The 14352-nt window shown below is 42.1% G+C and overlaps 1 protein-coding gene across 4 annotated transcripts in view; it reads left to right on the top strand.

The window, feature by feature from the left end:
- Positions 1-14352, top strand: part of adkb (adenosine kinase b) — a 112478-nt gene that overhangs the window by 8289 nt on the left and 89837 nt on the right. For all 4 annotated transcript variants that reach the window (XM_023279553.3, XM_023279554.3, XM_035952542.2 and 1 more), the window contains one exon: positions 9209-9287. In XM_023279553.3, coding sequence (XP_023135321.1) covers positions 9209-9287 — 79 coding nt within the window. The remainder of the gene's footprint in view (positions 1-9208; positions 9288-14352) is intronic.

Here is a 14352-nt window from a genome sequence, read left to right on the forward strand (position 1 = left end):
GTCACAGATATGTAATGTATGTAATATAATATAACTATACTCTAGCCGAAGTAAAGTTGTGTTATTCATATCGATGCTGCGCCATTTACTTTATATTGTTAGCATTTTGTATTTTATTTTAAATCTTTAAGAAATTGTCAAAGTAGCAGCTGGTAAGCATTTGATTTTAACCTTTTCACCCCTTTCCTGTTACTTTTCTCAATATTGAATTGCAGCAACAGGGTTAACGCCTAGTCTGTCCAGCAGGGGGCAACATTAGCCTGCTGTTTTTACCCCCTAGGAGTCTCTATAGGAAACAACATGTCAACATAATGAAAACACGCCTCTTTCTGCAGGAGATTATAATGTGGACAAATAGACATTTTATTCCTGGATAACTAGGCATTATAGGTTGTTTAGCACATGCAGCGTTTCATAATATACCATCTCCCCAAACCCTCTTGGGCTTGTTAACCGTATCATATTAGAGCTAATAATTATTAGTGTGTCAAATGAGTGAGTCATTGTTACAGTGAGTGTATTGTCACCTCAGAAGGGGGGAAAAATCAGCTGGCTACTGAATATTAGTGCTGTTCAAACATTTGTTTTATGGCTCCCTCTGTCCAATGATAATTAATTGTTTACTTTCTCATCTCTGGATGATGGCGTGACTCTTTTCAGAGGTTGTTTGCTCACAGCAATTAAGTTCATCAGTGCTCATCCTCTCTCCTCCTCCCTCTCTGTACTCCCCCCTCTCCCTCGCTCCCTCCTTTTCTCTGTTTCTCTGTGCTAAATGCAGATTAGCAGCGTCACAATCGCATCCAGAATGAGAGTAAACTCCTCATTATGCCGTGTGACCCTCTGCTGCATGAATAATTCAGGGCTGCAGCGTTAGTGGCTGGCTGTTATTAGCATTCCGGATGGCGAAGGAAAAGAGAGAAAGAAGGGGGGAGAAAGAGAGCGAGGGAGGGTGGGAGGGAGGCTCATATCACTGACAGGGCTGACTCAGGGGGATCAGCGCTGGATTGAGACACACATCACACACACATCATCACACGACACAGGAGATCAGTGGAGGTGCCTCTCCACTCACACACCCCGCTGTCTGTGTACATCTTACACACCCCTGCTGCTGCCATGCAGCTCAATCTGCTTACTGGGAAGAAAACAACAAAGGCCTCTCTCACTGAGTACATGCTAAACACTCCGGCTCCTGGGTTTGTGTGTGTGTGTGTGTGTGTGTGTGTGTGTGTGTGTGTGTGTGATAGATTCTACTCTGTAAACACACTTGACTCTTCTCCTCTTCTTCTTCTATGTTATTTATTTATTTATTAGTTTGTTAACGTTTTTAATATATAATGAAGCGAATCACGAGTGCTAGAAACCCCCAGCGGAGCTATCTCAGGAGAGACAGTACCTCGTGCATGCTCACATGCAAGCATGCGTGCAGAAGCTGCATGTGCTTGCCATGGTGCCACTTCACTGGATGTACTCATGCTTGACTGAGTGTGTAGACACATTACAGCCGCCACCCCCCCCCCCCCCCCCCCCACACACACACACACACACACCCTCCTCTCCTTCTTTTATCTCCCAGCTCCCTTGTCTGTTGCTGAGGCTGAGTGGTGTACTACAGTACTTAAACTCACCTCTGCTGGCCACTGGGGGGTCAGTGCATCCGGCTCCCCCCCTGCCGACGAGGACGAAGGTCACGGGCCTGCATCCATCAGCCGACCTCTGAGCCAAAGAGAGAGAGCAGAGATTAATGGCACTCAACTGGTAATTGAGACATCAGAAACATGTTCAGCCGCCAGCCGTGCTGCTCTTGATGTTTTATTGATAGGCACCAATCTGACGATTTGGGGCGCCGCATAAATCTGACGAGCTCACCACAGCTGTACTCAACTGTAAGAAATGTGGATCTAGACCTTGTGAATTATACAAAAAAGACAACATATCTCCCTGTTCTGTTGTACTCTCCCCTTTTTTTTGATGAAACAGGTTCAGTAATTGAGGGTGATTTCTCTGCATTTAAAGCATACATGCTGCATCATGAGAGATGGCTGATGCAATCATAATTAAGGCTCGTCCTCGCCGGAGCTCCTTCTCTCTTGTTGATGGCAGCTGCCAGCAGGTGGTGCCAGAAGGAAACATCACAAGTCAAAGGGGGTGTAACAAACATAATCTACATCTCTGTGCATGTGGGCGCTTCTCCCCCCCTTCCTCGTCCTCCTCCTCTCCCTCCAACTGCCCCTTTTTAAAGAGCGTTTTATAATTAAAATGTGGGCGTCTCAGCCAGTACATACAGCATGTTCAGTTCAGAAAAGCATGCTCAGGGCTATTTTTAGTCATCTTTGATCCCCAGCAGCCACACAGGAAAAGCCACTGATGGCAGCAGCCCTTATACGTGTAGGCTAGTTAGTGTACTATCTGTGCTGATCATTTCTCTACACCTTCGCCTGTGCGGGGGTAGAGATGGGAGGCCGGACTGGTGAACAGCAACACTCCCCTCGTGTTTAAAGTTCACACTGGGCCATATGGTCCCCACAGCAGGGGGTGTTGGTGGAATTATTCACACGGAGCGCTCTGAATCACCGAGATCCCGGTATCAACCTCCAAGATAAGGGGAATGTCTCAAAGGCTTTGTGCTCGGGCTTCAAATCTCAATCCTCAAGAGAACACCAGAAGCCCCATCCTTGCTTACACACTCCCTCTTCCCACTCCTCTCCCACAATGTGTCCCTCTTTCTCTCTCTTTCATATCCTCGCACACATACACTCTCACACTCCTTTTCCCACATCCACACAGTACAGTGTGACAAACAACGCCACCCTCTGCAGCGCGAAGCCAAAAACCTGTGACATTTTAGAGGAAATAATATGAACTCATCCTCCATGACCAGATTTTGCCCCCACCGCCTAATCCTTGAGTGCAGCCTAATTAAGTACAAACAGCAGTCCTCAGTTAATGCCAACAAATGGGCTGTTGCTGCTGCTGGATCGGCCGATTATTAAAGGGATGCACATTTGTTGTTTCTGGATTCTAATGCAATTACTCACCCATTATGACCATGTAATTGTGCAGTCATTAATTGTGCATCCAGTCTATAATGCAAAAAAAAAAGAGGCTCATTGCAGCTGGAGTCATGGCATTTTTTTTCCCGTACAGAAGCGTTTTTTTTTTTCCCTCAGTTGAATAGGGATTTATCCAAATGTATTGAGATACCTGAACGATGGCGATATCGTAATGCTTTTGTGCAAATCAACATTCATCCCTTACTGTAGTCTATTAGAAGATGTCAGAGGACGGGAACAAGGCCTCGCTCGCTGTTTGAATCATGACTCATTTGTGTTCAGTACTTTTATGCGCCTCATTCTTCGCCATCTATTCCCATCCTGCCCTAATGTTCCACTGATAAGAATGTCCTATTCATTCTGCGTTCCTCACCGGTTGCTACAGAGAGAGGGAGAGAGAGAGACTCTACAGGCATTGAATGAAAAGCACATCTATTTCTGAGAGGGAGCGCAAGCATGGTAGAAGATAATTATTGATTTGAAATAAGAAAAGATAAGGCTCAACCTTGAGCAGCCCGGCGATAGCACACAGAACAGAATAATTAATGGGCCTGTCTTGTGTCGGGACAAGCTTTCACACTGAGACGAGCGTATTGATTTTAAACAGATAAACTGCGTAACCCTTTGTGAAGGGTTTGACAAACAATTTAATTGGGGGGAAAAACAACAATATTCCTCACCCTTTCCATCTCCCTTTCATCACGTCCCCGAGCTGTTTTTCCTCTGCCTGACCTATGGAAACAATTACTGTGCATCAGGCCTTGTACTGCCTCCAGACTGCCAAGGAAGGCTGGTGTAGGATGCACACACTGATTGGGGAATCTAATCAATGGTGGAACCTGTCTCCACTCCAGATGCCCGTGTTGAAACAGGGATTACTGAAGCCTTTTAGCTGCATTGGCCCCTCTCTGCCTCTGTCAGAGCCAGAGAGAAGATGGATCTGCCTGTTTAAATGTACCTGCCTGCTATAGTTGAAGCAGAGATAATTTACTGTTCCTGTACAGCCCTCCTCCTTCCTAATCCCCAAGGAGAGCAGCAAAGAAGCCCCAGTCCTCTCACTTCTTCCCTTGCCCTCCCCTGATTAGCGATAGGGGCCGTTTGATCATGTTTCCCTGCCTGTCCTTGTGATTTGTAAGCTGTTTAAACGTGAACGAGGCAATTAAATAAGGACGAACGGCGCGTAGGAGAGTGGGTGCCGCGGTGATCATTAACGATGAATTACCCTGGTGTGCACTCAAACACTCGGGAGGACTTTCAGGCGGACCACTCCCGAGAATCCAGATCCAATCTAGCCATTGATTAACAGAGACTTGTTCTTCCTGTGAAATCACTCGACGGGGATTTTAGGGCACTCATCCCGTCTTATCGAGATAGGCTAACATCAAAGGCGAATGAAGAGGGATTGGGTAAATGGGCTCGCCTTGCCCTCCATGTAAGAGACTTAGAGGAGCAAATCTTGAATTATTGCCTCATGTAAATAATCTACTTGGCTTGTTTTTGGGGAGGTGAGAGAGGAACTCATGAGTCACTTGGGGTAGAGAACACTCAAAGTACTTTGGAAGCTCTCATATTTCCCTTGATGGGAAACAACGGTGGGGGCTCCATTCCCAGGAATGTAAACAACACGATGTTCCTTACTTGTGTGATCTGCCCCAACAATTTGAACGTGTTAAGCCGAGGAGATGTAGAGGTATTAGTCGTCGAGGAGGACTCTCATATCCCCTGAATACAAATATTGTATTCAGTAGCCTAATTCCTCTAATTTGAATATGATTTGATTTAAGCTGAAAAAATAAGTGCCTCTATTAGTCTCAAATTGGAAGGTATGAAATTGAAAAATTGCACAGTGCCTTTAGTTAAGAGTGGTGTTTAACCAGAGTGTCATCGGCAGCCTCTTGTAAAACACATGTTATATAAGTCACAGTGACCATACATTAGTGGAATGCATGGCATAGTTGGAATTGCTCTTCCATAGAACAACACCAGCGGGCTTTAAAAGCAGAGGTTACTGGCTGAGGACATTTTGTTCAAAACAATTTCTTTTTCTCTGCTCCCTCCCATCGCCGAGTGAGCTTAGACTGCAGTAGATGGAAAGGGATTTTCTCTCCCTAAATGGCCAAGGGGGCCGTTTACGGTGTCACTACTATGGGATCACATGATGTTTGAGGGTGTAAAGGTCTCGAGGCAGCTGCTCCTTTTCGGATGGGATTTTCGAGGCGTCCAAGAGCAGGGCCCCATGCTGTCTGCACTGAAAGGTGGAGCAAATACTTCTAGCAAGAAAAAAAAAAAAAACGCTGAAATCCTCAGAAGCTGTGTGTCTATTTGAAATGGGTTCTGGAGTCCCTCGGCTGCCTTCATGTTATAAACACCCACAGTGCTCAAATTCTTCTTTTGTCAAGGAGTCATAACAGGTGTCTCAGGAAGGATTTTTTTTTTCCCGGTTAGCATATTTTCCACTTGCATGGAAAGTTTTTTTTCTTTATTAGGAACATTCTGCCCTGGGTAGACCCCTTGCCTTGAGACATGATATGTAGACTTTCTTTGAAGCAGTAAAGGTTACTTTCACACTCGCTCAAAATTCAGCCATGCCTAGTTAAACCAGGTTGTGCTGCAGTATTGAACACCTCTGGCTGACATATGTTGGTAAGCCATGATGCATTTTGCATACAAATTACTCCTGTCTGTGGCGAGTACGTACAATAGACACAACATATTTTCTACGCTCAACCTTGAAATTCAAGCTTGCTCCTACAAAACATGCAACCTTTGACCTCCCCTGAAAGCATGTTTGTTTTTTAAATCCTAAAATGCGGTGGAAATGTGCAGCACAGCCTTTACATAACTGCTGCCCCTTGGGATTACACCCCAGCATTTTCTCAACAACTCCTCTTTCTCAGTTAATTTAAGGTGGAATTGCACACAACGCCAATGGGAATAGTATGGTGCACCTTAAACTATTTAGCATGTTATTGGATTTTTTTCCATCCATGATGTAAATACACCCACAACTGTGTACAGTTGAGGGAGGGGGAAAAAAAGGCAGAGGACCTCTTAATATGGCGTATCATCGTGACTGCAGTAAGGTCAATTACCTTAGCGGGGTGGACACGTTTATATAGCCGGCCCCCTGGGAGGCTGTTTGTGTGAACGATGTGGAGAATACACATTATTCATGTTCTCAGCCTCTGAGATAAAGGCTCTATCTCGCAGCGTAGCTCAGCTTTGCATCACGTTCCACCTAAGCATGGAAGCTATTGATGTTTGAAATGGCAGTATGATGGGAAAAATACAGAAATGATAGAACTGCCTTCAGTATTTCACTGCGGACCCAAGGGTGTTCCTGCGGTTTATGTTTGAAAACTCAGCAATTGTTTACTCCGCATTCCCCAATGTAATGTCTGTTTTCTTGACTCATTGTGTTTAGTCTGTTACAGACATTTCTAAACTTTGCTGTATGGTTCAGACATCAAACACTTAATCAGATGTGGTCTCTCCCTAAACAAGTTATTTGGCTATCAGGTTTATAAACATGAGAAAGCTGTAAAACCTGTTGTTCTAATTGCTCTGAAAACATCAACCATGAAACACAAAATAGTCGCCCCTATCTGCCAAGTTAAAGATGAATAGTTTCTTTTATTTGTTGTATCCCTTTGAGGAAAGGGTTCAAGTTCCACAGAAATATCTTTCACTGCTCATCTTGCTTTAATACTGTATGGCTAACTAGAATCATGTGCAAAGAATGTTCCTCTTTTGCATTTGTCAAGCTGACATTTCGACCCCAACTGCCTCTTTTCAACTCCAGCAACATTTGTGGTCAAGTATCCCATTTAACAAAATCCACCGTTTACTAGATGTGTTTTTTTCCTTCCTCTTTTTGCTTTGTAGCAGTTTATATGAACAACTTGCACCTGGGATGCCACAGTTGAAGGACAGTAAAAATACATTCAACTTTAAAGCCTATTATATTTAAAGTTTACTTACTGTTCTTCTTTACTGAGACAAATTAACTTAGTGGCTTCAAACCGCTTTTTCTATCTGATGAATCTTTACAAGATTGTCAGTTTGACTCAAGATCCTTTACATCAACGTCTCAGTTACGGACAAATATGGTCATTTGAACTCAATTTAAATGGGTTCTTAGTTAACACTGTGGACATTGTTAAAATATGTTTTCATTCAGTTTAACTCTCGGTGTTTAGGTCAGTGCGGCAATTTCTTTATTAGGTTTATTTTATTATCTACCACTTTCAGCTTTCAACAAATTCAACTCTTAAGCCATACTACTGCACCGATTTTTACTCAACTGTTCACTTTTCTCCTCAAATCTATTCATGCCCACTCAATTCTTTAACCAATTTATAATTTGTTATTTTTCAGATGAGTTGAGCCAATCGTTCCATGCTGGAGTGCTTATATCGCTAACTGGGAATCGCTAACTTAACCCAATGGCTCCCAGTTTTAGTTACCTAAAATTTATTGCTAAATATTTAAAACAAATGGCCAAACTGACAGATTAACACCTGACATAGTTCGCCAAAAGTGATAGACGGCAAACATAGTTGCCTAAAAGTAGCAGATGAGAAATTTAAATAGCTAAATCTATAAGATCAATGCTTGAAGTAGCTAAAAATGCTAGTTGAACCCAGGACAAGCATTAAATTATATAAAAGCAGTATTATTTTTGTAGCTGTAGTGGTTAAAGAACATCCTGTGTAAAATAATTAGAGGAACACATTTATTGTTAGTTGTGGGAGAGTGCTTGAGTTCTTCTGGGACAACGTGAATAGTCTGAGAGATAGTGAATGGACTTAATATATTCAGAGTATGTTTCACTACCATTTAAAATAGATTTTTTTTTTTTACCTAAAAATGCAATTAGAGTTTGTTGCCATGGTAGCTGCCCTATCTACTGTGCATAGTGACAACAAACTAGTTAGTATGCTATATAGCCATACAAAGATATGTTTAATAGTTATCATGTTTACAAATTGTGATGCTAGCATTAGTTCTTAGCATGATCTCTTAGCCAGGCCGAGATTACATTCGAGACTCACTGGGTTAATTTTTCTTTCTGTCTTGTGTTAAGTGGAAAATAGGATATTTTTATAGTGACAGCTCATTGTATCATGTTGTAGCATGAAAAGTTTGTTGTTATAATGAGGTATAGGTTTCATTACAACCTGTAAACTTGTGACATTATGATAAGAAAATTCTCTCTAACATGAAGCATTTCCAGTTATAGCATGACAATCTGGCCTATATTGTTTGAACAAGATCAATCCTGATATTTTTATATCTTTTTAGATAGTTTTGTTACTTTATGAAACTTTTCATGTTCTTTGTAACATGACAAATTTATTATAATACCACAGAGAGTTAGTAAATAGATGGAAATTGATATTCTCACATATTCAACTCAAGCATAATGAACAAATTAATCAAATTTAGTTTAAAAAAAATTTAAAAAGCAATTTTCTTCAATTTATCCATTCTACACAAGCCTTTTCCTCATTCAAACCTGAGTTTTACATTATAGCAATATAAGCTAAGGCATCATGTCATAATATTAAATGTTATGTGTCATAATAATATAACTTATCACATTGTAATGCATTTTTTTCATGTTACAGGGTGAAAGGTCATACATTATAACAAAGTAATTCCTGTATTGTTTCTTGGTCATAGTTTGGATGTCATAATAGCATAAAAACATCTTGTTATAACAATAAGCTTGATGTTAAAGGGTGAAACTGATGCATTTGTTGTTTTTGGTGCTGCAACAACATACTGCCATAACAAGGTTACTAGAATGCATCTTGTGAAGATAATGGATGTCTGTATCTATCCAATTTCTCTGAGGTATTTCACATTTTCACACCCTTTTATGACTATAGGTGTTCTTCATTTGTACCTGTACAAGGTCTGCCACTGGATTTTGTATTGACTAATTTGTGGCACTTATGAAATACAATTTCTCATCCCTCCTACACATGTTGTAATGCGGCAAGTGTTGAGAAACCTGTTGTTAACCCATGTTACAGGTGTTTTTTTCCTTCATTTTTTTTTATCACCAGGTGGTCTGGTGTAAATCCGTCTGTGATTAATCTTTAATGTCGTCATTTGTCGCAACTCTTGTTCTTCTCTCTTTTTTTTAGGTTTGAAGAACTCGTCAAGAGGAACAAAGTCGAATACCATGCTGGTGGTTCTACCCAGAACTCAGTGAAAATTGCTCAGGTTAGTCTTGTCTGGCCCTCTGCAGCGTTTCTGAGTGTGTTTTGAATATACAGTGGTATGCTTGTAACCTTAGATTTGTCAGCCTGGCAGCCCTGGGAATACGGAGCATAGCTGCACAGCACGTTGACACATTACACTTTTAGCTGTTGTGAATTCATCAGACCTGCCATGGGAAGAGAAAGGCGGGGAGGATTAATAATATTTGCACTGTTATCTAGTTGGCCTAATTTCCTGAGACATATCAAACATCAATTAGAGAGAATTACAAGTAGATGCAATTAACATGTCACAACAAATTATATCAAACAAATGCTGATCTTCTCTCTGGCTGTTAGACAGATTTGAGCATCTAAAAGAAATTGGTGATTGTCCAAATCTGAAATGGCAATCTGAACTTTAGAAGATTATTCACTGAATCCTTTTTTTTTTCTTTTTTTTTTTTTTTAAAGTGACTGCAGTAAGTCTCTGAATTTGACATGCAGTGATTAGCTGCTGATAAGGCTTTGGTCTGCTCACAATAAACAAAGAAAAAGCATCCAGCTGAAAAATAATTGTCTTCCAAGGAGGAGAAATGAGTGCAGAAGCTAATTGAGAGGCTGATGTCTGTGAAAGCGCCGAGTCTTTCTTGTGTGGGGTTTTTTTGTTTGTATGTGTCAGTACAGTGTGTAGAGTTTGTATTTGTGCATGTGCGTGTGTGTGTTTAGTGTGTATTTAGCACAAGATGGATACAGAGCGAGGGAAAAGAAAGCAGGCAGCCCCTCAGGCTGCCACCATCTCATGCTTTGGAGACAGTAAACATCCTTTAAAAAGAGACGTGGAGCTGTGCACCTCCATACAAACACTCTTTAATTATCAAGATCAGAAGCGTTTGCATAAACCTCAGTCACTCAAAGACATTAACTGTCAACTTGATTTTATTCTTTGGGCCACAGCTCCCTCCTTTTAAAAAAAAAATCTTGTGTGTTTGATGCAGTTTAAAAAAGTGTTGGCTCACTTTTCTAATTGAATCGGTTACAAGCCTAAAATAGTAAGAAATCTATTATTTCCTCCTTTTGTGTCATTACTCCAGCTAAAGCCACACATTGAGTTTGGTCTGCCTCAGTTAAGACATAGACCTTGACAATGATTTTCATGTTTTATTTAGGAAGACACTGAAGAAACTTGCCCCAAGCTGCGTATCAGCTCCCTTGTGAAATCAGATGGAGGAGGAGAGTTTTATTGCTGGGCTTCACTGGAGAAAGAGCCGTCATGGCCTCTGTGCCCTGTGAGAAGCGTTCAGTCAACTAAATTGTCATAATAGCATGGCAGGCCCTAGTCAAATGTTATTCTACTCTGTTTATTTGGATATTTACCCCCTTCAGAGGGAAGATGTCGTGCTGATTCTGAAATGCTCAAGATAACAAGAGTGTTTTCGTCCCACACCCAGAAGTCTCAGAAACAGTTTCTGTCAATATATACCTTGAAGCACTGACTTTTCCACATTTCACTTTCAGGTGATGGTGTTCTTTTATGAAAAATGTATAATGCATAACCGGCTCCCAGATTATCACATTGTAGCACCTGCAATATGTGAAACTTCAAACCCTGCTGTATTGTGGAAGCTGAACCTTCAAACACGAATGATATGCACTGCAGCACTGAATCCACATCAAAGGGGCCCAGTGACTAAATGAGATGCTCGATCCAGGGCAGGTTTGCTCAGGAGCACCATCGCCGCTGGAGGAGAGAGAGAAGCGTTCAGAGGCTTTGCACAGGAATTGCTGCACACGCTGGGAAAACCCAGGGTGTGGGAGGATCAATGCCTTCTCCAGCAGAACTCGTACTTCCCTCCAAAACCCAGCCACTTCATCGGAGGCTGTAATAGGTTAAATACTGCCGCCTCACCCAAGTTAAGATTCCTGCACTATCAAGGAAACTTAAACCTCGGCTTTAAGAAGATGCACAATCGATGGTATTAGATGGATTTAGTCAAATGAGAATTGACCAAGCTGAAGCTTAGATGGATAAGTATTGTTTTCCTCTAACCGCCCTCTCTGCCCGACTCCTTCATTGAAATCCTCTATTGCGGCGTTGGTTAGTCATCAATGGGTTGCACTCAGTGCTATCTTTAGTGCTGAGACATTCCTGTTTCATTTTTCATGCATTATGGCAGCTTATCCATATTCAAATCACACATTGTGACAAACTAGAAGTCCCAGAGTAGATGTATCAACACATTTGTACTTCCTTAGCTGTGCACCAGCGCTCCTCAATAAGCCTTAGATCCTGTTTGGATCAAGTCAGGGAAGTTGCAAGCTTGTATGCAGAGCTCTCTGGCTCTGATTCTTCAGAAAAAAAAATGCAGTGATAGAAGTGGGTTGGAGGTTGTTGCCTTTGCCCAGGCTCTAACAAACACCATGCCCTGAAGGGGCATCCAACATAAAGGCTTACCTACTGGATGTTGCAGGGCTGTGAGGTAACAAAAACCAGCCCAGCATTGCCTGCTCACATACAGCCTCACACATCAAAGGGCTTCTGCTCAGATAGGGCACGGCGGGAAACAGCAATCATATTTTTTTCAGTTATTTACAAAGTTGAAGGAGTGGGGAAAAAAAATCCAAAAACTGTGGCCTTTCTGAGCATGTGATCCAGACTTTGGTGCCGCCAAGCACGCATGGTGTTTATCACAGGTGACAGAATTGGTAGGGGGAGTCAGTTGACTGGAGGGCTGCATCAAGAAGCACAGTCAATTCATTTAGACAGAACATCAAAGTCCTCCAACAGCTCCTTAGGGCCCCGAGATTGAAGTCTGAGCAGAGACAGGCTCATAGGGAGTTATTGCCGCTACCAGGGAAGTAGATCCCACTCTGAGTGCCTCGTGTAAACCGTGCATTCTCATTATGATCCTCACAAATCAGCACCATTGACGTACTGTATTTCTTTGCACTGTAAGCAGGCTTTGTTACCCGTTTACCAAACGGACAAATTGCTTTGTCTAAGTGCCCGAGCAGCGAATGTGTCGTAAAAGTTATGATTAAGTATGCTCCCTTTTTTCTTTGTTTAGATCTTGTGCAATTTTTGCAGCCTGCATCATCAATTCACCGCGATGTTTTAATTATTGTTTAGAAAGTAAAGGCTTTTGAAAAATCTGCTGTCTCTGTCATGGTTATGATGCCTGTTTAACATTTCCTCAGACTTGGTCAATCGTGAAAGGGGTGAATGGGGCCCAGCCTTGGTTGTTGGCTCTGAGCTCTTAATTGGAAACGCATGTGAACCACACTGTTGAAAGTTGTATTTGAAAAACAGAAAATCCCACAGCACTACTTGACTCCGAAAAAGCTCCTCACCAGCTCATATTTTGTAGGAGAATATTTAAACTGGGTTTGATGTCTCATTGAAGGCAGTGACTTATTTCTCAGGGTGAAAATATTCCATGACCTAATGTTTGGCTTTTACAGCTCGTTTTGTTAAATAAATAAAGAACAGCAACTTGCCTCCATTTCAATGGGCTAAATGAAGAAATGCCTACGTCTGGTACCACTTAGAGAAAAGAGGACAGTTAAGGAGAAAGAGTAGAGCTTTTGTGTTCAAAGTATGTGACTGAACTTTCAGGAGGATGTGCTTATACACTAAAAGGGGGCATTTATTAGTTTTCTGTTGCGTTCTGTTTTTACTTATTCTCACACTTAATGACGGAATTAAAACAAATACTTTTTGTCTGTAAGGAGACTTTTAGAGCTTATGATACATTCGATGGTGGTTTGTTCTTGACTTTTTTGCTTTGGTTTTTGATCGCATTGAGTGAGCTTGTAGCTGCGTAGATCTCAGTGCAGCTGAGCTGAAATGAGCACGCTAATGACTGATTAAAACCTGAACCCTGGTGGGGCTTTGAGTTTCACGCCACAGAAATCAACCCTCTCAAGTATGTGCCTGTTGTTAAAGCAAAACCCTCTTGTTTGTTTTAAGACAGGTTAATTGCAGAACCACTGTTAGCACCCGCTCTGAGCCGTTTTATGGCACCGGGGTCTTGTCGTTTCCTTCCCATTACGAAGCAGTGAAAGGTCACAGTCTGTTAAGCTTCTTGTGAGAGATGCATGAAACCAAATGGAATTTTTTTTCCTGTTTCATTCTCATCTCCACTCATTGTAGACATTCCAGGTGTGCACTTGAGGGGGGCCGCCATTGTTTTTCTCGGCACAAGCAGCGGAAGCAAAGAACGCCTCATTCGCTTTGATGAGCGATGTGTTCATGCGTGGGCTTCAATGTCACCCGCCATGAGGCAGCTGTGAAGTTGCAGCTCATGTCTGTGGTGCCATTTACTCAATGATGAAGTGGGGAGATCTCTGTTGGTTCCACATTCGCCTCCCCTTTACACACATGTACGTGCAAACACACTGTCTGAGCATGTGTTCCTCCCACCTCAACTGTGTTGTGACTGTATGTCACAGCTAATAGCAGCATGCATTAAATCTCGAGCTCTGTGATCAGTGATAAAGGTTGACTGGGCGATTATGCAAGGCTTTGTCATCAGAGGGAATTAACAGCTGATGCCCCTGCCGTATGGTGCCTCCTTTCTTGTGTTTCCTCGAATTTGACTTTCACACAAAATTAATTTGTTTGATTTAATTTTCCCCTCAGTTGCACGAGATTTTTGTTGCCCCAGTAAAAAGTGGCACATTTTGCCATATAGGTGACACATTACCGTCCCTGTTGAAGTTAATTTGCCGTCAAATTTGTGACTTAATTTAAGCTGCCAAAGGGAAGACGTGGGGAGTAGATTGTAACTCATAAGTATGCATTGGAAAGAGTTTTGATTAACATTGAGGGCTCGAGAGACAGACGCACTCAATGTGTATCATCTGGCCTCAGAGGCTGGCAGTGGAATTGAATGTGATATCTTGCATAACGTGTCCTTGCTTTAAGTCCTTGGTTCCAGGCTCAGGAAGAAAGGCTTCACCATTGGCTTGCTTGCTTTTTGCTTGGCTGTTGTACAGTTGCCCAGGCTCCAGGCGAGCTCTGAGTGAAATCTGAAAGGACTTGTGAAACAGACAGTAGTCTCCATATCTGGCAGCATTCTCATGTCAAA

The sequence above is a fragment of the Amphiprion ocellaris genome, chromosome 18 (assembly GCF_022539595.1).
Source record: "Amphiprion ocellaris isolate individual 3 ecotype Okinawa chromosome 18, ASM2253959v1, whole genome shotgun sequence".
In the NCBI taxonomy this organism is placed as follows: Eukaryota; Metazoa; Chordata; class Actinopteri; family Pomacentridae; genus Amphiprion; species Amphiprion ocellaris.